We start from the raw sequence: 26,460 nt of genomic DNA, 5'->3' as shown, positions 1-26,460 counted from the left end.
CACACATCCAAATCATTTATATAAATAACGAAAAGTAGAGGACCCAGCACCGACCCTTGTGACACTCCACTGGTCACAGGCCTCCAGCCTGAAATCCAACCCTCCACCACCACCCTCTGTCTTCTACCTTTGAGCCAGTTCTGTATCCAAATGGCTAGTTCTCTCTGTATTCAATGAGATCTAACCTTGCAAACCAGTCTCCCATGGGGAACCTTGTCAAATGCCTTAGTGAAGTCCATATAGATCACATCTACCGCACTGCCCTCATCAATCCACTTTGTTACTTCTTCAAAGAACTCAATCAACATCTGATCAGGTCCTGAGGATATATCTATTTTTATGCGTTTCAAGACATCCAGCACTTCCTCCTTGGTAATGTGGACATTTTTCAAGATGTCACCGTCTATTTCCCTACATTCTAAATCTTCCATGTCCTTCTCCAAAGTAAACACTGGTGCAAAATACCCGATTAGTATCTCCCCATCTTCTGCAGCTACACACAAAGGCTGTCTTGCTGATCTTTGAGGAGCCCTATTCTCTCCCTTGTTACTCTTTCGTCCCTAATGTATTTATAAAAACCCTCTGAATTCTCCTGTTAGGTCACTATTGTAGAGGGGAAGCCAGACAATTTGGAGCTGGGGTGCAAAGGTTGCCTGAGGTACTGCTGGCCTCGTTCCCGATGCCTTGGGAACACAGTGATTGGAGAATTAATCATTTTCAAGCAATTGTCCTTTACTATCCCTACTACCGGGCCTTTACTACCGGGCAAAAGGTGTCATTGAGTTTGCACCGACTCTCCAAAGACCATCCCCCCCGTAAACCTGTAACCCTGCATTTCCCATGGCCAAACCACCTAACCTGCACATCCCTGGACACTATGGACAATTTAGCATGGTCAATCCACCTAATCTGAACATCTTTGGACTGTGGGAGGAAACCAAGGTACCCAGCAGAAACCTACACAGACACAGGGAGAATGTGCAAACTCCACACAGACAGTCACCCGAGGTGGAATTGAACCCAGGTCTATGGCGCTGTGAGGCAGCAGTGCTAATCACTGAGCCACTGTGCCACTTCAATTCCTATGAAATGATTCCACTTGGAGGTGGGCACTCTGCCTGCAGGAAAATTGCCCTGGAGATTAAACAAGCCACAGTCATTCACTCATTATAAGATGATCAGAGGAATAGATAGACAGTCAGAAACTTTTTCCCCGGGTACAACAGAGTGTTACAAGGGGGCATAAATTTAAGGTAAAGGGTGGAAGGTATAGGGGAGATGTCAGGGGTGGGTTCTTTACCCAAAGAGTGGTGGGGGCATGGAATGCGCTGCCCGTGGGAGTGGTAGAGTCAGAATCATTGGCGACCTTTAAGCGGCATTTGGATAGGTACATGGATGGGTGCTTAATCTAGGTTAGAAGTTCGGCACAACATCGTGGGCCGAAGGGCCTGTTCTGTGCTGTATTGTTCTATGTTCTATGTTCATATCACCCACTCCCCATTCAAGTCTGTGCTTAACTACATCAGGAGATAAACTCCTGGTCACATTGTCCACTTTAATCTAAAACAACTGCAAAGACAAGTAAGTTTCTTGCTTCAGTAATGGAATTTGCTGGAAAAGCTCAGCAGGTCTGGCAACATCTGTGAAGAGAAATCAGAGTTAATGTTTCGGGTCCAGTGACCCTTCCTCAGAACTGATGAAGTATCATCAGAGCTGAAACATTAACTCTGATTTCACTTCACAGATGCTGTCAGTCCTGTTGAGCTTTTCTAGCAATTTCTGTTTCTGCTTTTGTTTCTGATTTCCAGCATTCACAGTTCTTTTAGTTTATATTAAGTTTCTTGCTTAACTGTGTATTCCTAAAGAGGGATTGTATGTTCTTATCAAATGTCATTTCTTCCTTTAAGAAGGCACAACGAACATCTCCACAGGCGAGGCTAGGGGAGTTCAGATTGGCAACAATAACACTATGAATATTGGAAAACAGGTTTTCAACACAAAAAAAAAGAATGGCTCCAAAGTTTCCAGGCAGATGCAAAGTGCTCAGCAATTGAATATTGTTGGTAAGTCAGAATTTTGTGCTTGCAGGTAAATCAATTCGCTGCCAATTGTTGCAGAGAAAGGAAGTGCAGTTCAGTCAACATTGGTGCACATTTGAGGTAGTAACAGCTCAGTACTGGAACTAACTGAGAAGACACCTATGGAATGCACAAATGCACAGGTTAACATGAAAATTTGGGAAATTCCGTCCAAAATGCCTTGTTCATTCAAAAGCTCCTCCGTACCAGAATTTCACCAAGCGACACAGCATTCAGATAAACCAAAGGTGTGAAATTGCTGCACATGAGAATCATCGGATTCTCACTGAACACTCCAGAACAAAAAATGAGTTCTTGGTCTTTCACTGACATTTTAGTGATGTAATAATCTTAACTACTGCCACAAAGCCCCTCTCCCCCTGAAAACATAACGTGGAGGTGCTGATATTAGACTGGGATGGACAAAGTCAAAAGTCACACAACACCAGGTTATAGTCCAACAGGTTTATTTAAAGTCACAAGCTTTCAGAGCACTGCCCCTTTGTCAGGTGATGAAACAGCAGCACTCGAAAAGCTTGTGATTTTAAATAAACCTGCTCGTCTATAACCTGGTGTCATGTGACTTTTCACTTTGTCTGAAAACATACTTTTGTTAAGCTGGGAGAATCATTCTTGGAACTATATTAAAAGAAACATGATTAAACTTCTGTATTTTTGTTTTCTATATCATTTATCTCTTTTCCTTAATCCGATCTTTCTTTGCCTCCCATTGGAACATATCTCCATTGGTACAACCTTCTGAATCAGCCCTGGTGCAGAGACTGAGGTCGAGTGGTCAAGCCCAAGGAGCTGGGATTTTTTTTTGGATTTGGAGGGTAGATTGATTGCTTGCGCATGTGTTTTTATATCTTGTGTAAAACCCATATTCTCAACATCTCACTGCCCCATTCCCAGTTACTGAGTCTTTTCTCCAATAATTCATCTCCAATAATTCACCATGTGCTGATTTCTGCTTCTCTACCGACACCACAACTGAAGAAACCTTGCTTGCAAATGTACACAGTAGGCGCAATTGTAGCCCATTCGCCTGTCCTATTCTGATATTCAATAAGATCTGCCTGTGTTTGGAATTCCACATTCCCTTCTTCCTCTGCTAAATCTTTTACCCCATGCCTAACAAAAATCGATTCACCTCTCTCTTAAAACTATTAATTCCAGCCTCTGCTGCTTTCTGAGGCAGAGAGTTCCAACATTGTATTACCCTCCAAAGGGAAGAACCATTCTCCTTCTCTCTGTCACAAAAAGGTGACTTGTAATTTTAAAACAGTGGCCCCTAGGTCTGACCTCCTACACAAGAGCAAATATCCTTTCCATGTCACCTGGTCAACACCAGTTAGAATCTTACACGTGCCAATCAGGTCACCTCTCACTCTTCTAACCACCAGTGGAAACAAGCCCGGTCTGTCCAACTCATCCTGATGAGACTTAAAATTGCACTGAATATAACAAATATCAAAACAACTCCGCAATGCATGGGTGATGATAATCTATAATGTGTGTTCCTGACTGTGTCTCTTATCAGAGTTATGGACAGCCCATCTAGGCTTTGACTGCATACTGAGTAATGCCTCCCCCTGCTCCCCTGCTCTCCTTCCCATGGAGATATGTTCCAAAGGGAGGCAAAGAAAGATAGGAGTAATGAAGAGAGATAAATGACATAGAAAACACAAATACATTCGCACGCACGCACGCATGCACACACACACAATCCCTGTCACTGGAGTCTGGCAGATTTATTTCACTCAAATGTCCCTCCTTCTCATGGAGATCTAGTTCCTCACCAACAGCAAAAAGTTGCAGTGCTGGAAAAACTCTGCAGCATCTGTGGGGAGGTCAAATTGTGGCGGGGAGCGGGTGGCAGGTGGCAGTGTTAGGTACTGGGATTAGGGTGAGGAGACATGTTTTGACCCCTGGCATTAGAGGTGGGAACATAAGTGAATGGTTAGAATGTTGGCTTGTGTGATGGACTGGGCTGTGTTCACAACTCTATGTAGTTTCTTATCATCCTGGGCAGAGCATTGCTGTACCAGGCCTGATGCATCCAGATAGAATGCTTTCTGTGATGCTTCTGTAAAAATACATGCTCTTCCACCACTCTTAGTGCAATGTAAATGTTTTTTTTCCTACAGTTTTGCTTCTCTTTTATTGAGTGCCATTGAAGAACGTGGCACTGATTTTGCTTTTTTTTCTCTCTCCTCCATTCTCAGACAATACTCCAGTTCAAGAATCTCACCTGGACCTGCTGCGGGGAGAGTTGGGCAAAGATTGGAAACACTGTGCTCGTAAGCTGGGCTTCAGAGAGTCCGAAATCGACGAGATTGATCATGATTATGAAAGGGACGGATTGAAGGAGAAAGTTTACAAAATGCTACACAAGTGGCAAATGAAAGAAGGATCCAAAGGTGCCAACCTTGGCAAGATTGCCCAAGCCCTTTCTTCATGTCACAGATATGACCTGATTCGCAGTTTGCAGAACTGCGTCTAAGTTTATTCCATTTGAAGGTAAGGATCTGTTTGAAGCTGGACCTGACTCTTTGGTGTCATATTTGACGCCGAAATGAGTTTCTGGTCACATACCTCACTATCACTGAGACGACCTGTTTCCACCTCTGAAACATTCATTGATTCCTATCCTCTCTCAGCTCACTCGCAACTTGCCAATACCTTTGTCATCTCCAGACTTTTCCAATCCCAACATTCTTCTGACCAGCCTTCAACTTCCGACCCTCCGTGAACTCAAAATCAATCCAACCCTCTGCTGTCTAAATGTGCATCGATGCCCCTTCATTTAACACCCCTGCCTTCGCTGACTCTCACTGGTTTCTAGTTAAGAAACACCTCATTTGTGAAATCTCAGTCTTTGCTTTTGCCCAGTCTGTGATTACGGATTGACGTTGGTAGAACCATCCCATACTGCTCCACTGTTGCAGAGACTGAGGTCTTGTGGTCAAGCCCAATGATTTGGGACCTTTTTTGATTTGCACGGAAGAATGATTGCTCGTGTGTGTATTTTTATATCGTTCATAAATCTAATATGCATTTCTGTTCTCAAGCTGCTTAAACATTTTTGACATATTTTGCTCGCCTTCCCTCTCCTCTGCAGATGTCAGTAATGAAGTTTGGTGGCATTTTGTCGCAAGCCTCAGTTTAAGGCCTTGTTCCTTTGGACACATTCTTAATGATGTTGTGCCTTTGAAATGAAGACACTGATCCTCAAAGATGTCTTCATAAGATCATCGAGCCAAATGTAGCTTCACTTTCACATTGCCCCTTCTTGTGGCCCTTCTCGCTGCCCGGCTCCCTCGTCATTGTTTCACCTATCACCACAGAGGGGGGATAATAGATGGCTGTATGTATGATTGAAGGCTGGCATCCTGTGATGTACCACAGGGTCAGTGCTGAGTCCCATGTTGTTCACGATTTGTATATATAAACAAATAAGAGGACAATCTGAGGGAGGGTGGGGGGGGAGTGTTTGTAAATTTGTGGATGACATGAAGATTGGCCGGATGTTGACTGTGAGGAAGAACGTTACAGGAAGAACTAGACCAGTTGGGTCGGGTGGGCAGATCAATGGCAGATGGAATCGAACCCTGAGAGGTGTGAGGTGCTGCACTTTGGAAGAAGGAACAAGACAAGGGAGTACTCAATGAATGGCAAGATAATAGGAAGCTCAGAGGAATCTTGGGATACTTGTCCACATATCCCTGAAGGCAGCAGGACAGGGAAATACAGGTAGACAATCCTTTATCCAAAATTGTCAGGACCAGCTGTTTTTCAGAATTTGGAATTTTTTGAATTTCAGAATAAGTGACCGTTTGATGGTGAAATATTTTAAAAATCTTAACAGAGGAGCAGACTTACTAATTAAAACAGGCCTTGAGAGAGTATTGAGGCCTGCCGGTGTTGGGCCACGCCCCCCATGTCACATCTGAGTCACACACATCAAGTGGTGTCGACCTGGGTTAACTGTTTGCATGGAGAAAGTGAGGACTGCAGATGCTGGAGATCAGAGCTGAAAATGTGTTGCTGGAAAAGTGCAGCAGGGTCAGGCAGCATCCAAGGAACAGGAGAATCGACGTTTCAGGCATGAGCCCTTCTTCAGGAATGAGGAAAGTGTGCCAAGCAGGCTAATAAGATAAAAGGTAGGGAGGAGGGACTTGGGGATAGCAACACGACCGGCTGGAGGAAGAGCGCCTCATCTTCCGCCTAAGAACCCTCCAACCACAAGGGATGAACTCCGATTTCTCCAGTTTCCTCATTTCCCCTCCCCCCACCTTGTCTCAGTCCCAACCCTCGAACTCAGCACCACCTTCCTAACCTGCAATCTTCTTCCTGACCTCTCTGCCCCCACCCCCACTCCGGCCTATCACCCTCACCTTATCACCCTCACCTTAACCTCCTTCCACCTAACGCATTTCCAATGCCCCTTCCCCAAGTCCCTCCTCCCTACCTTTTTATCTTAGCCCGCTTGGCGCACTTTCCTCATTCCTGAAGAAGGGCTCATGCCCGAAACGTCGATTCTCCTGCTCCTTGGGTGCTGCCTGACCTGCTGTGCTTAACTGTTTGCATGCCAAGCAACCTTGTTAATGAGAAAAAAAACTTCACAAAAAAACCTTTTGGATTTCAGAGCTTTTCGGATTTTGGAACTTCAGATAAAGGATAGTCTGTCTGTAATTGTTTCAGAAGAGATACAGGACACTTGCCTTTATTAGTCGTGGCATAGATTATAAGAGCAGGGAAGTTCTGTTGGAGCTGCACAGGACTTTGTTTAGGCCACAGCTGGAGCACTGTGTGCAGTTCTGGTCATCAAGGTTGGGATTGCACTGGAGGGGACGCAGAGGAGATTCACCACAATGTTGCCTGGGATGGGGCAGGTCAGATATGAAGGTAGGCTGGATAGGCTCAGGTTGTTTACTCAGGGCAGAGAAGGTTGACAGTGGACCTGACTGGGGTGTGTAAGTTAATGAGGGGCATGGACAGGATGGATAGAAAGCAGGACCATAATTTTAAGGTGAAGGGCAGGAGATTTAGTGGGGATTTGAGGGAAAATGTTTTCACCCAGATGGTGGTGAGGATCTGGAATGCACTGCCCATGAGGGTAGTAAAGGCAGGAAACCTCACAGCTTTTAAGAAGTTCCTGGAAGAGCACTTGAGAATAATCAAGGCTATGGGGCAAGTGCTGGAATATGGGATTAATGTAGACAAATTGGTGTAGACCCGATGAGCTGAACAGCTGTTCTGTGCTATATGACACACTCTCTCTCTCTTATATATATATATATATATATATATATGAGACAGAGCAACAACAGGAACACAATAATGGTATCGACAGTGACGTTAAGTAACATCAATTTCTTATTTGAATGCAGGTTGTGAGGAGATTGTATTTACTTTGAAATTATACCGTGGCCTCATCCCTCATTTTCTCTGTAAATTTCTCCAGTCCCACCACCCTCCAAAAGATCTGCTCACTCGATTCTAAAAACTTGAGCATCCCTAATTTTAACTGTCGTATCATTGGAGGCCCCACGCTATAGAATTCCTTCTCTGCTTCTCTTTCCTCCTTTAGGACAATCAACAAAAATCCTCCCACCCATGTTCGAAAATCCTGTGAAGTGCCTTCAGACATTTTTACTACTTTCAGGGTGTTATATAAGTGCTTATTGCGGGATGGCTGCTGGTATGGTCATGGAATACATTAAGACTTGCCTTGCTGTTTCAGTGTCAAAACCCTTGAAGGTATGGAGCTTTGAATAGCTCTTTGGATCCTGAACTGTTACAGTGTTTGGCTTTGATATGGAGAAATAGTGAATAGTTTGATCTATTGTATAGAGGTGGAAGTGTATATCAAGAATGTGAATGTCATTTTGTATTTGAGCAGTGACCTGACCCATGAAAATATGGGGAGGTGACACTCTGACTCATCATGGGCAGAGCAGATTCTGGTGGGTGGCACGGTGGCACAGTGGTTAGCACTGCTGCCTCACAGCGCCAGAGACCCGGGTTCAATTCCCGCCTCAGGCGACTGACTGTGTGGAGTTTGCACGTTCTCCCCGTGTCTGCGTGGGTTTCCTCCGGGTGCTCCGGTTTCCTCCCACACTCCAAAGATGTGCAGGTCAGGTGAATTGGCCATGCTAAATTGCCCATAGTGTTAGGTTAGGGGTAGATGTAGGGGTATGAGTTGGTTGCGCTTCGGCGGGGCGGTGTGGACTTGTTGGGCCGAAGGGCCTGTTTCCACACTGTAAGTAATCTAATCTGGGCTGTTCATCAATGTTCGGTACTTATTGGCGTTTGAAGTTAGTGTGGGCCTGACTTTGAGCACAGCCTCTTCCCTCAGCCTACACAGATAGGCCAGACGACAAGCATCTTGACCCCCCCCCCCCCCACCCCACCTCTCCAGGATTGAGGTCTAAGCTATAGGCTTCATTGGCAGCAGCAGTCCTCAGGCTTAGACCTGGGAACTGGGGGGAAAAGGAGTTGGGGTTAGTCCTGCTCCCGGTTTCACAGATTTTTTTGAAAAGTAATCTAAATTGTCATCAGAACCAGATTATTAAAGCATAAAAAAAAAGGAGCAGAAGTGGGTCTTTCAATTCCTCTGCCATTCCATAAGGTCATGGCTATAATTTCTGCTTCAGTGCACTGGAGAATCCTGCATTGTTCATCCATGTCTGTTATCGGACAATCGGCGCTTTACTGGTGCATCAACAGGGTTTAGGTCTTGAGGAATATTTCCCTTTTATAGACCCTTGACAGATGATCCCTGTGAATTTAGTAATGGAACATAGCTATTTTATCAATAGCTAGACAAAGCACTTCTAGCTACAAGTGTGCTGTCTCCTTTCCCTTTCATAACTGACGCAATGGGTATGTCTCTCATTCTGTCCCACTTATGAAAGGAAAAGATTGCGTGTTAGCAGGAAACCTGCACGTAGCAGTTTAAAGATTATTGTGTGGGATAGCCAGGCCAAAAGGCTATCTTGCTTTCTAGTTCTTCCTCCCCCACACATTTTTCAAAAAAGAAATTAATTACTGTTAGGAAGTTCCATGTCTTTCTTGTATTTCCAACACATTCTTGGCTGGTCTCCAGCATTCTCGCTTAAATAAACCTGAGCCCTTTCAAAAGTCTGCAGCCTGTGTCTAAACTTGTACCAAGTACTGTTCAGCCCTGGTCTCACTCACCTACATGGGTTTCTACTAAACAGCAACTTGGTTTTATAACTCTCAACCTAGTTTTCAAATCCCTCCATGTTGCTGTCCCCTTCTGTATCTCTCTCTAATCTCCTCCAGGATCTAATCTCCCACATCTGGCCCCTTGACAATTCCCCAGTGTTAATGGCTCCAATGTTGGCTTAAGCACTTGAACTTTTGCCCTGAACCCCACTGCTTCCTTTCCCTCCTCTAAAAGACCTCTTGAAATAAACCTCTTTGATCAAACTTTTCATCATCTGACCGAATATCTCATGCAGCTCAGTGACAAGTCTTGCTGCAGTTACATAGTGTTTTGGTGCATATTGTGCACAATTCAGACTTTCCCACCCAAGTAATATCCTTTCCTTTCAGGAGCAGAGCAATGAAAATTCATTAATCTGCTTCTTGGGAAGAGGTGGAGGAGAAATTAAATTGAATGGGCTTGTACACTCTTTCTTGAATGTGGTGCTTTGAGAGGTGATCACTTTGAAACGCGCAACATTCTGAAAGGGCAGAGAGAGATCAATCCCCCTGGCTCCAGAACCAGGAGGAATAGCTTACTGATAAGGCAGTGGCCACTGAGTGAGAATTGAAATGTTAATGTCTGAAATTGTTCACCCCCATAGAACTTTGAATGATCAACTATTGAGTGCATTCAAGACTGAGATCTGTAGAATTCTGGATTCTAACTGAATCAAGGGTTGGGTTGGGAGAGCTGACCTTGAAGATCAGCCATGATCCTATGGAATGGTGCAGTAAGACTGAGAGACTGATTGATTGATTGATTGGTACACCCTGCTCCTATTTCTTGTGGTAACCACATGAACTGATATTATTGTGTATTATGTATATATACTATTAATCAAGTCATTGGAATTTCTTTTAACAGTCACTGAATTCTAGATGGTTTTGTTCAAAATGTAATTGTTTGAAATACTTAAACATTTTAATGTGATATTTTATTACTTGATAAAATTAATTGATTTACACAGTAAAAACATACATTACTTATCATTCTAACATGAAGACAGCTTTGAAGAGTTTCTCTCTGTTGTTCTAGTTTGGATGGGTTAAAGTTTTACACTCGTTTTGTGCAGATGGTTATTTTGTTGGTCACAATCATCATAGAGCCATACAGCATGGAAACACATCCTTTGATCCAACCAGTCCATGCAGAACACAATCCCAAACTAAACTAGTCCCATCTGGCCAATATCCCTGCAAACCTTTCCTCTTCATGTACTTATCCAAATGTCTTTTAAAAGTCGTAAGTGTACCCACATCCACCACTTCCTCGGGAAGTTCATTCCACATGCGAACCACTCTGTGGGAAAAAAAAATTGCCCCTCATGTCTTTTTTAAACCTCTCTCCTCTCACCTTAAAAATATGCCCCCTAGTCTTGAAATCCCCCATCCTAGAGAAAAGACTACACTAATCTGATCGATACTCATGATTTTATAAAGGTAAACCACAGAAAAAGGCCCTTTGGCCCATTGGGTTTGGACCACCTGACTATTCTAATTCCATTTTCCAGCACTTAGCCCATTGCTTTGTACAGCAGGTCAAGCAGATGACGGGTCCTGACTGAAACATCGACTCTCCTGCTTCTCTGATGCTGCTTGACCTGCTGTGCTTTCTCTGACCTGAAACATCGACTCTCCTGCTTCTCTGATGCTGCTTGACTTGCTGTTCTTTTTCCAGCTCCACATTTTATCGAATCTGATTTTCCAGCATCTGCCATCCTCACTAATCTCCATAGCTTTGTATGCTTTGGCATTGTAACAGCACGTCTAAACACTTCGAAAGGTTATGAATATTTCTGCCTCTGCCACCCTTATAGGCTGCATCATGATGTCCCAACTCCTATCAAACAAGCTGAGTAAGATTATGTGCAATTTAATACCAAACTGAAATAACATTTACCAGCCACTGTAAATGAACTTGTTTACAAATGATACAAGATTTGATATTAACACAGACTTCGGTGCATGGATAATTACAGCAAGTAGTTTTGAGTATTGGATGTTTACTAGGGGGCCATGTAAAAGTTCTGGTTATGGCGATGAGAACTGGCCCAAAAATAAGATGCTTTGAGTTTTATTGTGCCTGATGTAAAAGAGGAAAGGATGATCTGCTATAAATTCATCAACAGAGCTGAAACATCGAAACGACATGGTGGCCTCTGTGCTGGCTGCCGCTTCACTCCCTTCTTCTTTCACTTCCACAAAGGACTTGTGAACGACATTGGACAAAGACAGGGCACATGTCCCTGTCATTCCCGAGAAATCGGCGCTCGTCCCATCGAAGGCCTCCGGCATTCCCATGGCAGAAAGCGTGGCCCTCAGGTCATAGCTTCCTTCCAGCTTGAATCTGGGCAGGTGGACAAGTGTTTCTGAAGAATCCAGGTTTTCCTTGTTGGTCCATTTCGATAGATTGTCATACGTCAAACTCTTCAGCAGCTAGAAACAGAAAACAAATCGGCGCGATTAGAAATAAGGCAAGGGAAATATATTTCTGCTGGTGGGGTCCGTTTGTAGGTGGCGGAGAATAATGCGATTATATATGGAAGTTGGTGGGGTGCAAGGTGAGCATCAGGAGGTTTCTTTCCTTTTTGTGTTTGGAGGTGTGGGGTTCGAGGGTAGAGGTGCGGGAGGTGGAAGAGATGCGCTGGAAGGCATCATCAACCATGTGGAAGGGGAAATTGCGGTCTTTGAAGGAGGAGGCCATCTGATGTCTTCTGCGGTGGAACTGGTCCTCCTGGGAGCAGATGCAGCAGAGGCAGAGGAATTGGGAATAAGGGATAGCATTTTTACAGGAGGCAGGGTGGGAGGAGGTGTAGTCCAGACAGATGTGGGAGTCGTTGGGTTTGTAGAAAATATCAGTGTTGAGTCAGTCACCTTTGGAGATTGAAGTCCAGGAAGGAGAGGGAGGTGTCTGAGATGGTGCAGATGAATATGTCAGAGTGGAATATGTTAGTGAAGTTGATGAACTGTCGAACTTCCTCATGGGAGCACGAGGTGGCACCAATGCAGTCATCAATGCTCCAGATGACAAGGGTAGCCATGGGCCCCAGCTATGCCTACCTCTTTGTCAGCTACTTGGAATAGTCTATCTTCCGCAGCTACATTGGCACCATTCGCCACCTCTTCCTCTGCTACACTGATGACTGCATTGGCGCCACTTCATGCTCCCACAAGGAGGTTGAACAGTTCATCAACTTCACCAACACATTCCACCCCGACCTTAAATTCACCTGAACCATCTCTGACGCCTCCCTCCCCTTCCTGGACCTCTCCATCTCCATCCAATAGTGACCAACTCAGCACTGATATTTTCCACAAACCACTGACTCCCACAGCCACATGGACTACACCTCCTCCCACCCTGCCTCCTGTAAAAATGCCATCCCTTATTCCCAATTCCTCTGCCTCCGTAACATCTGTTCCCAGGAGAAACAATTCCAAAACAGAACACAATAGATTAGATTCTCTACAGTGTGGAAACAGGCCCTTCGGCCCAACAAGTCCATACCGCCCCTCTGAAGAGAAACCCACCCAAACCCATTCCCCTACCCTATATTTACCCCTGACTAACACACCTAACACTATGGGCAATTTAGCATGGCCAATTCACCTGACCTGCACATCTTTGGATTGTGGGCTGAAACCGGAGTACGAGGAGGAAACCCACGCAGACACGGGGAGAATGTGCAAACTCCACACAATCAAACCCAGGACCAGGATGCTGTGAGGCAGCAGTGCTAACCACTAAGCCACCGTGCCGCCCATAGATGGTCTCCTTCTTGAAAGACTGCAATTTCCCCTCCCACTTGGTTGATGATGCCCTCCAGTGCATCTCATCCACTTCCCACACCTCCACCCTCGAACCCCATCCCTCTAACCGCAACAACGACAGAACCGCCCTGGTCCTCAATTTCCAGCCCATCAACCTCCATATACATCACATCATCATCCGCCATTTTCGCCACCTACAAACAGACCCCACCAGCAGAGATATATTTCCCTCCCCACCCTATTCCCATCATCAGGTCCACGCCCCCAACAACCCACCTTCCCCTGCCACTGCAAGAATTGCAAAACTGCACCCACACCTTCCCCCTCACCTCTGTCCAAGGCCCCAAAGGAGCCTTCCACATCCATCAAAGTTTCACCTGCACTTTCATACACATCATTTATTGTATCCGTTGCTCCCGATGCAGTCTCCTTTACATTGGGGAGACTGGATGCCTACTCGCAGAGCGCTTCAGAGAACATCTCTAGGACAGCCGCACCAACCAACCCCACCATCCCATGGCCGAAATCTTCAACTCCCCCTCCCACTCCGCTGAGAACATGCAGGTTCTGGCCTCCTCCATCATCACTCTCTTACCACCCGACGGCTGGATGAAGAACACCTCATCTTCCGCCTCGGGACCCTCCAACCCCATGGCATCAAAGTGGATTTCACCTGTTTCTTCATTTCCCCTCCCCCCAGTTCCAACCTTCCAGCTCAGCATTGCCCTCATGACCTGTCCTACCTCTCCATCTTCCTTCTGACCTATCCGCTCCACTCTCCCCTCCGACCTATCATCTTTACCCCCACAGGGTAAAAATAAGGACTGCAGATGCTGGAAACTGGCACCCTGCCTCTATTCCTGATGAAGGCTTTTGCCCAAAACATCGATTTTCCTGGTCCTCAGATGCTGCCTGACCTGCTGTGCTTTTCCAGCACCACTCTAATCTAGACCATTACCCCCACCTCCATCCACCTCCTGCACTCTCAGCTACCTTCCCCCCCCCAGCCCTATCCCCTTCCCATTTAACTTCTACCCCCGAGGCTCCCAGCCTCATTCCTGAAGAAGGCCTTTTGCCCGAAATGTCAATTTTCTTGCTTCTCGGATGCTGTCTGACCCGCTGTGCTTTTCCAGTACCTCACTCACAATTACAAATAATGTGGCCTTTTACAGGATTAGCGTGGCACAGTAGATCAGTGGTTAGCCCTCCTTCCTCACAGCACCGGGGACCTGGGTTCAATCCTACTCTCGGGCAACTGTCTGCCTGTGAAATGTGCACATTCTCCCAGTGTCTGCAGGTGCTCTGACATCCTCCCACAATCCAAACTTCTGCAGGTTAGGTAAATTGCCCATAGTGTCCAGGGATTATAGGCTGGGGGGGGTTAGCTATGAGAAACGCAGGAATCGGGTGAATGTGGGTGGGATGCTCTTCAGAGGGCTAGTGAGGACTCGATGGGCCAAATGGCCTGCCTACACACTGTAGGGATTCTTATGATTTTAACTCCACTCTGTGGAAACACTGGCCTTCCTTACATTTAAAAACATTCCCTCCATTCCTTGTGCACTCTGAGCTGAAATGTGACAATAACCCTCCAGCAGAAATGCTTATATTACAGGGATCTGTTTAAGTTACAGTCACACAAGAAACATTACCCTGTAAAATATGAGGGATTGCGACAGAATCAGTCAGGTGACATTGGAATTTATTCCTTCCTTCCTCTTGTTTGAGAATAAGACAAGGTTGTGTCTAATGCGATGAGAATAAATGCTGAGAATTTGTGATTTTTGAAGCAATCTGTTCAGAGATGTTACTACACACATTTGGAGAAGTGGCACTTGAATCTGAGTCTCTGGGCTACAACTATGCCACAAAGTCCTGTGCTTAGAGTTTTATTGGCTCCCCCCGCCTGCCAATGAGGATGTGTGCTCACACTTTACCTCAAGAAAAGGCACGGCGGGAGATGAAGAAAATGTTTCTACGTTATTGGTTTCTTCCTTCATTTTGTCAGTCAAAATGCTCTTATTTTTCATACAACTTCACAACAAACCACAAAAACGTAGGAAGATATCAAATGCACGCTCACACACTCTCATATGCACACACACACACACACTCACAAACACTCACTCGCTCTTGCCCTTATTTTGACTTTGCCACAGTTAAGACTCTCCAAGGCTCCTCCAGTAGCACCTTCCAAACCTGCCAGAAGGACAAGGGCACAGGGGGAGACTAACCTCTGTAACTGCCTTTCCAAGACATACATGCCATCCTGAATTGGAACTTTGTCTCTGTCTCACCATTGTCAATGGCTTAAACAGTCCTGGAAGCCACAGTGGGCGGACCTGTGTTACAGCAGCTCATCACCACCAGGGTAATTTAGATTTACTTAATATTGTCACTTGTACCTAGGTACAGTGAAAAATGAACAATGTTGTCACATTCCCATGCCATCTTAGATTATAATTAGGAACAGGCAATAGATATTGGGGCCTCACATCCCAGGAATGAATTGAAAACTATTACCTTTTCTAATCCGCTGATTTCATCAGGTAACAGGATGATCATACTCAGTTCCTCCTGAAGGTAAGGCAGCTCCAGGATATTCGTTGCAACCTCCTCAATGTATGCTGTGTTAAATATTCCCGTCTGACACATCATTTTCACTAGTTTAGATTCATTCTGACAAAATGATTTTTTTTTAAAAAAAAGACTCCCATTAGTAATTAACAATAATAAATTCAAAACTTTGCCAGAATACTTTTCTGTCAGAGGACAGTACCTCGGTGACACTGAATGGCATTTCCTTGGTATTATCTTCATCAAATTTCTTCTCCCAATTGCCTTTAAAGTAGATGGCATTCACAAGTACTAGCTTCGAATTTGCATCAAGTGTGCCTTGAGCTAACAAGTCCTGGATCTTACCTAAAATTAAATAATGTAAACATATATTATCTTCAAAGTATGTTTGAAAAGTTTTTGTGGCACAGAAACTGGACATTCAGCCCATTGCGTCTATGTCAGTACTCGTGGTTTACATGAGCCTACTTCTGTGCCTCCATCAAACCCTGGCTTTCTACTTCTCGTGTATTTCTCTACCTTACACTGTTTGTCTCTATTATTCTTTGTAGCAGCGAGTTGTACGTTCTAAACACCCTCCTGATAAAGAAGATTCTCCTGAATTCCCTATTGCTTAATAACTCTTTTATAGACCCACTCTGATCTCATTCACAAACGGAAACACTGTGTCTATGTTAATCATATCTAATCTTGGATGCCTCAAACAAATCACGGCTCTATCTCCTTTTTTAAAAAGAAAAATATAATTTTCTATCTCATGGTGAACGCAGCCTCTCTGTTATGCTATCATTCTCACAGCCTTTTCAGCATCTCCTCCATTGCCTCTGGTTCCTACTTGAGATGAGAGATCAGAACAGTTGACAGTACTCCACAGTGTGGTCTAACCATGTTTAACCTGACTGCCTTATCTTTCCATTCTCTGCTTCTTAAAACGCATCCCTATGCTTTGTTTACTTCTTTCAAGGCCTCATTGACCTGTATGACTTTGGTCAGTGATCTGTCTATCGAAATTATTGGATTCCACTGCAGCTGTACTCACCCCTGATACTTAGAACACAACTGCAATTGAATGAACATGACTGGGACTTGACAGTGGGTTTAGGAGCCCCTTTGTAACCGAAGTGGCTTTCTGTTCAACCTGAGTTAGTGTCCCGTGTGGAGAAACTGGGCAGGCTGATAGGCTGAGTCTGTCAGACTGGTAGCATTTCTAGTCAGACTGGCTGAACTGTGTTTCAGTTGCTGTAGTTTCAGAAATGGAAGGGAAAGCAGATATGTTCCAGGAGGTGGAACGTGGAAATGCACAGCTGCAATGCGATCTGGCTCAGGACTCCTAGCTGAGCCTCTCTCTCTCTGAGCTGGGAATCACAGCTCCCCAGCATCCACCCACCCCCCCAACTTCCTTCAGGCCGGTACAAACCCATCCAACCAGAGGTGCTTCTCCTGGTCCCTGTCAGAAGTGCAGTGCAAAGCTGCTGCTGTAAAGCCGGGTAGTGTGACCTGAGGCAATTGACATCCTAGACCAATGACGGGTTTCAAGGGGTTGGCCATCACCAAACACCTTCAACGTTCACTCCCTCCCTCACCAGCACTTAGCAGCAGCAGTATGTACCAGCTCCAAGCTGCACTGCAGGAACTCAGCCCCAGGATCCTTTGGCAGCACCTTCCAAACTCATGACCACTTCCACCTGGAAGGACAAGGGCAGCAGATACACCATCCAACCTACTGACAGTCGTGACTTGGAAATATATTGCTGTCCCTTACTGTCACTGGGTCAACATTGTGGAACTCCCTTGTTAACGGTACTCCACCCAATAAACTGCAATGATTCAAGAAGGGAACCAATGCAGAGAGGGGTGGCCTTGCCAGTAATACCCACATCCAGTGAATGAATTAAAAACACAAACAGCGAAAGCAATCTCTCAGAAGGGTTTCCAGCCTCTCATTTAGCCAGGGCTGAAGCTCCACTGCCTGCCCGTCTACCAGCTTCACAGAAGGCCATGGAGGGGGGGAGCTCATACTGCTCTGCTTTCACCTGGGGGACCCTCGAGAGTTACAGACAGCTGCAGAAATATACTGCGGTCAATCCAGAAAGCTGGGTCGGAACTACCCGACAGTCAGACTGCAAACCCAGCTGGGTCAAGCCTGCTTGTGGGTGAGACAATGGTGGGTTCTTGACTCAAGCATCACTCTGTGGGGCTTCACCCACTCTTTCTCCAAATCCTTTTCCTCCCAGACACCATACCACACCAGTGTGGACCTGAACAAAACTCCACTTAAATTTCTGTCTTCTGTTTCCAACGTGACCGTTGTATACTTTCTGCCAAAGTGTATATAATCCTTTTCTTCAGAGGAAATAAATGATAAATCCATAATGCAATTGACTGGAAGATTTGAGGACTGTTTAGTCACTGTCCATTGATACACTGACACACTCATTAACTTTACTGACTGAATATAATAAATAGACAGTTTACCCTCTGTCTGCCGCTCCACCCAGGCATTGATGTGGATTCTGGCCTCCTCTGATTGTTCAGCAAAATCAACAGCAGTGAGTTCTGCCTGAAAGAACTTTGACATGGATTCGAGATACTCCTGTAAAACCAACACACAATGGACAGAGAGGAGGAGTCAGCAAACAGACTGAAGAAAAGCTGAAAACATGCAACACCGTATCTAGGTTCGGTGTCAGGATCCTGTGAGCATGTGCCCAGGATAAGATAAACAGCCTTACTTTACATTTTGACATTCCATATGAATTATAATTAAATATGCTTGCACCAGACTCAACTCACTTAGAAAAGGATTGCTGGATATATTTGTGACCTTATAGACTAATGCAGTAACTGTAGATTTTAAGTTGTGCCAAGATTTTAAGTTGTGCCAGTAGGGATTTGCAAAACATTTGCAATAAAATGAGATTTTTATTGCAACGATTTTTCCTTTCATCCCCAACCTTTGCCATTCCAGCCCTCTCATGCCACCCCCACCACATCCACTTCCCTATGCCATCACCAACCTAGCTCTCTCACCCCATTCTATCCCCATCCCTGTACTACACTCATCTTCCCTTCCCCCAACCCTAACCATGTCTCCCCACCTCCTCCCTCCCTCCCCCCCCCTCCTCCCTCCCCCCCCCTCCTCCCCCCCATCCCCCCCCCTCCCCCCCATCCCCCCCTCCTCCCCCCCATCACCCCCCCCTCCCCCCCATCCCCCCCCTCCCCCCCATCCCCCCCCTCCTCCCTCCCCCCTCCCCCCCATCCCCCCCATCCCCCCCCCTCCTCCCTCCCCCCATCCCCCCCCTCCTCCCTCCCTCCCCCCCATCCCCCCCCTCCTCCCCCCCTCCCCCCCATCCCCCCCATCCCCCCCCATCCCCCCCCTCCTCCCCCCCATCACCCCCCCCTCCCCCCCATCCCCCCCCTCCTCCCTCCCCCCCATCCCCCCCCTCCTCCCTCCCCCCATCCCCCCCCTCCTCCTTCACCCCCCCCCCCTCCACCTTCACCCCCCCCCCCCCCTTCTCTTTCATGACACACATCCCTGCTCATTATATTTTATGCACAAAACTGAAGTTTGGGAGGGGGCACCTGACTGGAAATGAATTTTGCTGCTCTGATCGCCATCCTTAAACAAATTAGGCAGATTTGAACACTGAAACTTGTTAAACCCATTTGGTTGAAAAGGTTTATTGAAGCTGCAGCTTTGTGCCAGGTACAGTCCATGTTTAAACGAACAAGAGTGAGTTCCTTACTCCATTGGCTAGATTTTATGATGCCAACACCAGCTGTTGGCCAATTGGAGTGGATGGGATCTGCTGTACTTCAGCGCCTCCCAGGAGGTGCTGGCCTCTACTGGTATAACACCCACCAAGGATGGGTGGATCATTACTAGATTCCAGGCCATGTTGGTTGCGACAGGGAGGGAGAGAGAATAGGACCCAGGGGTTCGGGAGGTGGGGGGGGGAAATGTGTCAAAGTCATGTTAATGATAATGGTCTACAGTAGTCCCCCTCCAGTACTCGTGAGGGATAGTGTTCCAAGACCAACTGTGGAAGCCTGACACCGTGGAGAGGTGTGAACCTGTTCATTTAAGTGGGAAATTTACCTTCCCAGCAGCCCCCTGGTTCTGGAAGGATCCCTGTAATATATTCGGGTTGCAGTAAACTATTCCGCAGGTATGGGAGTCACCTTGTACGAAGCGATCGATCCTCAGAGATTGATCACTCCGAGTTGGTTCATTTAAAATTGTAAAACATGTTCCAAGTTATGAAGCAGAGTTCACAATAAACCAGCTGACCCCCTGGGTGCGCAGCTCACAGACCCACAGCAGCCAGGCAGAATTGCGAACTCTGGATACATGCAGCCCAATGACATCCTCTCTCTTAAAGGCTCAGCCCACATTCAACTGACATCAAGGTTGGCTCTCAGCAGCTTCCAGAGTCAGAGTCTGAATCAGGCACTGAATACCTTTGAGAAAGTGAGGACTGCAGATGCTGGAGATCAGAGCTGAAAAATGTGTTGCTGGAAAAGTGCAGCAGGTCAGGCAGCATCCAAGGAGCAGGAGAATCGACGTTTCGGGCATAAGCCCTTCTTCAGGAATGAGGAGGGTGTGCCAAGCAGGCTATGATAAGGAGGAGGGACTTGGTGCCAGGTACAGTCCATGTTTAAACGAACAATAGTGAGTTCCTCACTCCATTGGCTAGATTTCATGATGCCAACACCAGCTGCAGGTAAGGAGGAGGGACTTGGGGGAGGGGCGTTGGGAATGCCATAGGTGGAAGGAGGTTAAGGTGAGGGTGATAGGCCGGAGAGGGGGTGGGGGCGGAGAGGTCGGGAAGAAGATTGCAGGTCAAGAAGGCAGTGCTGAGTCCGAGGGTTGGGACTGAGATAAGGTGGGGGGAGGGGAAATGAGGAAGCTGGAGAAATCTGCATCCATCCCTTGTGGTTGGAGGGTTCCTAGGCGGAAGATGAAGCGCTCTTCATCCAGGTGTTGTATTGCCATGGTCTGGCGATGGAGGAGGCCAAGGACCTGCATGTCCTTGGCGGAGTGGGAGGGAGAGTTGAAGTGTTCAGCCACGGGGCGGTTGGGTTGGTTGGTGCGGGTGTCCCAGAGGTGTTCTCTGAACGTTCTGCAAGTAGGCGGCCTGTCTCCCCAATGTAGAGGAGGCCACATCGGATGCAGCGGATGCAGTAAATGATGTGTGTGTGGAGGTGCAGGTGAATTTGTGACGGATATGGAAGGATCCCTTGAGGCCTTGGAGGAAAGTGAGAGGGGAGGTGTGGGCACAAGTTTTGCATTTTTGCGGTTGCAGTGACCCTCTGCCACCCAGTCACCCCCACCACCCCCAGGAAGTGGTGCACAATGCAGCCCCACAGGGGTTAGCTTTGTGCTCCCTGCATTGGCAGCAGTTTGTGTTGGCTGCTGACAGGCTATGTGCATTAACCATTGGAAATGCAGAGTTACGGGGATAGGGTGATGGCGGTTGGTTCTGGATGGGATGCTTTCAGAGGGTTGGTATGGACTCGATGGATCAAATGGCCTGCTTTCACATGAGGGACTCTATGAATTTGCATAAAGCAAGCTGCTATGAATAAGAATGTGAAAATGATCTGATAATCTGTTTTTATGACATTGACGGAGAGATAAATAATGGCCAGCACAGTGGGATAACTCCCCAAAAGCATCCACCCTGGTCTCGATTTAACGTCTTTCCTGAATCTCTCAAAATGAGATTTAACGGAATGAGATTTAGTGGGCAGCACGGTGACACAGTGGTTAGCCCTGCTACCTCACAGCGCCTGAGACCCGGGTTCAATTCCCACCTCAGGCGACTGACTGTGTGGAGTTTGCACATTCTCCCTGTGTCTGTGTGGGTTTCCTCCGGGTGCTCCGGTTTCCTCCCACAGTCCAAAGATGTGCAGGTCAGGTGAATTGGCCATGCTAAATTGCCCGTAGTGTTAGGTAAGGGGTAAATGTAAGGGTATGGGTGGGTTGCGCTTTGGTGGGTCGGTGTGGACTTGTTGGGCCGAAGGGCCTGTTTCTACACTGTAATGTAATCTAATCTAATCTAAGAATTGAAAACCATCCCTTTCTGATCTAATGGTCGCCTACTGCATCTTACATGGTGCAAGTTGATGCTTTTATCTCTGTACAGGCCATTTGCCACCTTCAGAAGACAAGCACCGCCGAGATTCTTCATATCCGCCTGCAATTTCAGGAATCCAGCGTGAACATCTCCAACATCACCAAAATGCAGCACCTACAAACAAGAACATGCATAACTATCATTTCTAAAACGTAGAATGCTTCCATTCCTGCATTTCATAAACTTCCAAAAATGTGATGTTGCTTTTGTTGTTTAACAGAGATGAAACGTCCCCATACTGACATTGTAAAATTGAGACAGGAATTGCTGGAGAAGCTCAGCAGGTCTGGCAGCATCTGCTGAAGAGTCATTGGACCTGAAACGCTAACTCTGCTAGCTCCCTCTAGATACCGCTAGACCTGCCAGCAATTTCTGTCTCCATTTCACATCTCCAGCATCCACAGTTCTTGAAGTTATTGTAGATTGAGTACTGTTTCCATTGTGCACTTAGAGGGAGGGCTCTTATTACACAGTGCTAGTGTCCATACCTCTGAGTCAGGAGGCTTGGGTTCAAGTCATACCTGCTCCAGAGGTGTACAATAAAATCTCTCTGAACAGATTAGAAAAATAGGTTGAACATTCAGATTTCACCTTCAGAAACTGAATAACGACATCCTACACTTGTAAAAGTGGTGTCAACAATGTAAAACATCCTGATCACGGGAGTGGAACCAGATAAAATTTGGTACCTAGACACCAGGCAAGGAGATGTGAACACCATTAAAGAGATAGATTTGAAAGAGCACCTCAAATAGGACTAAGAGTTTTAGGTAAGGAATTTCACCAATATTGGAGCGATGAAAATCATTAAAACTTCATACTGGATTAGTGGTGCTGGAAGAGCACAGCAGTTCAGGCAGCTGTGAAGGGCTTTTGCCCGAAACATCGATTTCGCTGCTCGTTGGATGCTGCCTGAACTGCTGTGCTTTTCCAGCACCACTAATCCAGTATTTGGTTTTCAGCATCTGCAGTCATTGTTTTTACCTTCATTAAAACTTCAGCCAAATCTCATCGTATGATATGTTGTCATATCTCTGATGGTTCTGTGTTCACATCCATAATGTGGTGTTACATTATTAAATCATACAAAGCCAACTGAGCACATGCAATCCTGTGCCAAATGAACTGAGTTCACCTGATTCTGGAATAACTGATATAACGAGATTGACGAGCTGTGGGCTAGGAACATTTGGAAGTATAATATGTTGGATATATGCTCGTCCCTAACCAATGACCTCCAGCCCTCTCAGATGAGGGCAATCGTGGCAATTATGCCCTTTCTCCCCATAGCTGAGCCCCCAGCCAAAGGACACTCTCTGAGTTCACATTCGGGCAAGAGCTCCAGGACTCCCGAGGTTCTAGGAATTCCCTCAGCAGAAGGCACTGTTTTCGGAGGAGGTGGTGTGACACCAGGGAAAATGGTGGAAGCTTAGAAATCAGGAGCTCGAATAGGCCATTCAACCTTTTGAGATTGCAAAACCATTCCAGGCTGATCATCAAACTCTGTCTGCTGTTGCTGCTTTTAGCCCATACCCTTTCATTCCAAGGTCTGTATCTAAGTCCTTCCTGAAAACATTCCATATTTGGGGCTTAGCCATTTTCTGTGGCAGAGAATTTCTTAGGTTCGCCACTCTCTGGGTGAAGACATTTCTCCTCCCCGTATCCTCGAATTTTGACCCCTGGTCATTGGCAACATCCTTCCTGTGTTTCCCCTGTCTAATGCTGTTAGAACTTTATTGGTTTTTATCAGAATCCCCCCCCCTCTTATTCTTCAAAACTCCTCTGAATATATTCATAACTGATCCAGTCTGGCTTTATGCGCCAGCCCTGCCATCTCGGAATTCAGAGTCAAAGAGTGTGGATCTGGGAAAGCACAGCTGGTCAGGCAGCATCCGAGGAGCAGGAGAGCCAACATTTCGAGTTTAAGCTCTTCATCAGGAATGAGGCTTGTGGCCCAAGAGGTCTGAGAGATAAATGGGAGGCAGGGGTGGAGCTGGGCAGAAGGTAGCTGGGAATGTCAGAGATGAAGGCAGGGGTGTGATGGGGGCAGGTCAGAGACGAGGGGGGAGCAGATAGGTGGGAAGGAAGATGGACTGGTACAATGGTTCAAGAGGGTGGTGCCAATTTGGAAGGTCGGATCTGGGATAAGGTGGGGGGAGGGGAGGGGAGGTGAGGAAACTGGTGAAATCCACATTGATCCCATGTAGTTGGAGCACCTCAAGGCGGAAGATATTCCTGCTGCTTGGATGCTGCCTAACCAGCTGTGCTTTTCCAGTACCATATCTTCAACTCTGGTCTCTGACATCTACAGTCCTCACTTTCTCCATTGCGGAAATCAGTTGAGTAAACCTTCCTTGCAATCCCTCCAAAGCCACAACATACTACACTCTTTGGCCCATCTAATCCATGCTGACCAGGTTTCTTAAACTGAACTAGTCCCATTTGCCTGCAATTGGCCCATATTCCTATCAACCTTTCCTATCCATGTAACTGTCCAAATGCCTTTTAAATGTGGTAATTGTATTCACCTCAACCATTTCCTTTGGCAGCTCATTCCATATAAGCACCACCCTCTGTGTGAAAAAGTTGCCTCTCAGGTTCCTTTTAAATCTTACCTCTCTTATCTTAAAAGTGTTGGACTCCGCTAACTTGGGGAAAAGAATTTGGCTATTCACCTTATCTATGCTCCTCAGGATTTTATAAGCTCCTATACAGTCACCCCTTAACCTCCTACACTCCATGGAAAAAAGTCCCAGCCTACCCAGCCTCTCCTTTTAACTCAAACCATAACATTGTTTTAAATCGTTTTAATACCGTTTCCAGTTTAATTCTGGTTTCCTGGGCAACCAGAAGTGTATGCAGTACTCTAAATGTGACGGAAGTGAGGATTGCAGATGCTGGAGATTAGAGTCGAGAGTGTGGCGCTGGAAAAGCACAGCAGGTCAGGCAGCATCCGAGGAGCAGGAATATTGATGTTTCAGGCAAAAGCCCTTCATCAGGAAGTAGGGTTTTTGCCCAAAACGCGATTCTCCTGTTCCTCGGATACTGCCTGACCTGCCGTGCTTTTCCAGCACCACATTCTCATATTCTAAATGTAGCCTTACCAATGTGATGTACAGTCATAACATGATGGCCCAACTCCTGTACTCATGACTGATGAAGGCAAGTGAGCCAAATGCCTTAAGCAGCCGCCTGTGATGCTACTTTCAAGGAACTACATAGTTGCACCACTAGTTGTCTCTGTTTGACAACACTCCCCAGGGCCCTACCATTAACTATCTCAGTCCTGTCCTGGTTTGCCTTACCAAAATGCAACACCTTGTATTTATCCAAATTAAACCCCATCAGCCACTCCTCGGCCCACTGGCCCAGTTGACCAAGATCCCGTTGTACACAGAGGTAACCTTCTTCACTGTCCACTAAACCACCAATTCTTCCACAAACTTACTAACCAAGCCTTCTATATTCTGACCTAAATCGTTTACATAAGTCACAAGCAACAGTGGACCCAGTTAAAAATCACACAACACCAGGTTATAGTCCAACAGGTTTAATTGAAAACACACTAGCTTTCGGAGCGACGCTCCTTCATCAGGTGATAGTGGAGGGCTCGATCGTAACACAGAATTTATAGAAAAAATTTGCAGTGTGATGTAACTGAAATTATACATTGAAGAATTGATTGTCTGTTAAGCCTTTCATCTGTTAGAATACAGTGATAGTTTCACTTCTTTCATGTGTAAATCACAAAGCCCTTTTTTAAAATTGCATTCTCGGGTTAGCTGTTAACAATGGTGATAGCTAGACACTATGTTGAAGGTGTTAGCCCCCTGTGTTCTCTGTCTATGACCTGATGTTTAGATTGATTCTAATCTAAAAAGTGAGATAACAGAGTTTTACATAAATTCATGCAGTTTTTGAGCTCAGAGTTCTACATGAATGTATGCAGTTTTTGAGCAAAGTGCAATGTAACTCTGCAAGTACAAATTCACCTCACAAAATATATGTGTGCATGTGGGTCTTTGTCTCTGTGTGTGTGTCTGTCTGTCTATGTCTGTCTGGGGTTGGGGTTGTGAGTGTGAGAAAGTTTTGTGTGTGTGTGTGTGTGTGTGTGTGTGTAATGAGTGCAGAGTGTCTTAAGTCTGTGACGGGGTGCATGTGTGAGTGGGAGTGTGTGTGTCTATAAGGGTGTGTGTGGGTGTCTGAGTGCATGTCTGTGTGTACCTGTGTCTGTGTGTATGTGAGAGTGTGTGTGTGTAGGAATATCTGTGTGTGTGTGTAGTGCAATGGTGATCACCTGTAATGTGACATGAACCCAAGGTCCCGGTTGAGGACCTCCCTATGGGTACCAAACTTAGCTATCAGCCTCTGCCCGGCCACTTTCCTCTGCTGCCTGTCCCGAAGTCCACCTTGGAGGATGGTCACCCGAAGGTCCGAGGCTGAATGTCCTGGACCACTGAAGTGTTCCCCAACTGGGAGGGAACCCTCCTGTCTGTTGATTGTTGGGCAGTGCCCATTCATCCGTTGTCGTAGCCTTTGCTCGGTTTCCCCAATGTACCATGCCTCCGGGCATCCTTGTCTGCAACGTATAAGATAGACAACATTGGCTGAGTCACATGAGTACCTGCCATGTACAAGGTGGGAGGTGTTCCCAC

The 26,460-nt window shown here is 46.2% G+C and overlaps 2 protein-coding genes across 11 annotated transcripts in view; one reads left to right on the top strand and one right to left on the bottom strand.

The window, feature by feature from the left end:
- ripk1l (receptor (TNFRSF)-interacting serine-threonine kinase 1, like) overlaps positions 1–10,313 on the top strand; it is a 63,378-nt gene extending 53,065 nt beyond the window's left edge. Inside the window, exons 11-13 of one of the 3 annotated variants that reach the window (XM_072560461.1) lie at positions 1,908–2,063; positions 4,307–4,601; positions 7,675–10,313. In XM_072560461.1, coding sequence (XP_072416562.1) covers positions 1,908–2,063; positions 4,307–4,584 — 434 coding nt within the window. In that variant the 3' untranslated portion in view covers positions 4,585–4,601; positions 7,675–10,313. Of the gene's footprint in view, positions 1–1,907; positions 2,064–4,306; positions 4,602–5,202; positions 6,174–7,674 lie in introns of those variants that run through there. The other 2 variants (XM_072560460.1, XM_072560462.1) reach the window with 2 other exon arrangements.
- Positions 10,251–26,460, bottom strand: part of LOC140464888 (serpin B6-like) — a 56,954-nt gene continuing 40,744 nt past the window's right edge. For 7 of the 8 annotated variants that reach the window (XM_072560471.1, XM_072560470.1, XM_072560469.1 and 4 more), the window contains 5 exons: positions 21,782–21,919; positions 18,141–18,258; positions 15,868–16,010; positions 15,612–15,767; positions 10,252–11,753 (listed from right to left, as the gene is read on the bottom strand). In XM_072560471.1, the coding sequence (XP_072416572.1) occupies positions 11,349–11,753; positions 15,612–15,767; positions 15,868–16,010; positions 18,141–18,258; positions 21,782–21,919 (960 nt within the window). In that variant the 3' untranslated portion in view covers positions 10,252–11,348. Of the gene's footprint in view, positions 11,754–15,611; positions 15,768–15,867; positions 16,011–18,140; positions 18,259–21,781; positions 21,920–26,460 lie in introns of all 8 variants that reach the window. The other variant, XM_072560473.1, reaches the window with a different exon arrangement.

The sequence above is a fragment of the Chiloscyllium punctatum genome, chromosome 41, assembly GCF_047496795.1.
Source record: "Chiloscyllium punctatum isolate Juve2018m chromosome 41, sChiPun1.3, whole genome shotgun sequence".
NCBI lineage: Eukaryota > Metazoa > Chordata > Chondrichthyes > Orectolobiformes > Hemiscylliidae > Chiloscyllium > Chiloscyllium punctatum.
Note: the sequence above shows the minus strand (reverse complement) of the source record. Positions and strands in the feature narration are given on the sequence as shown.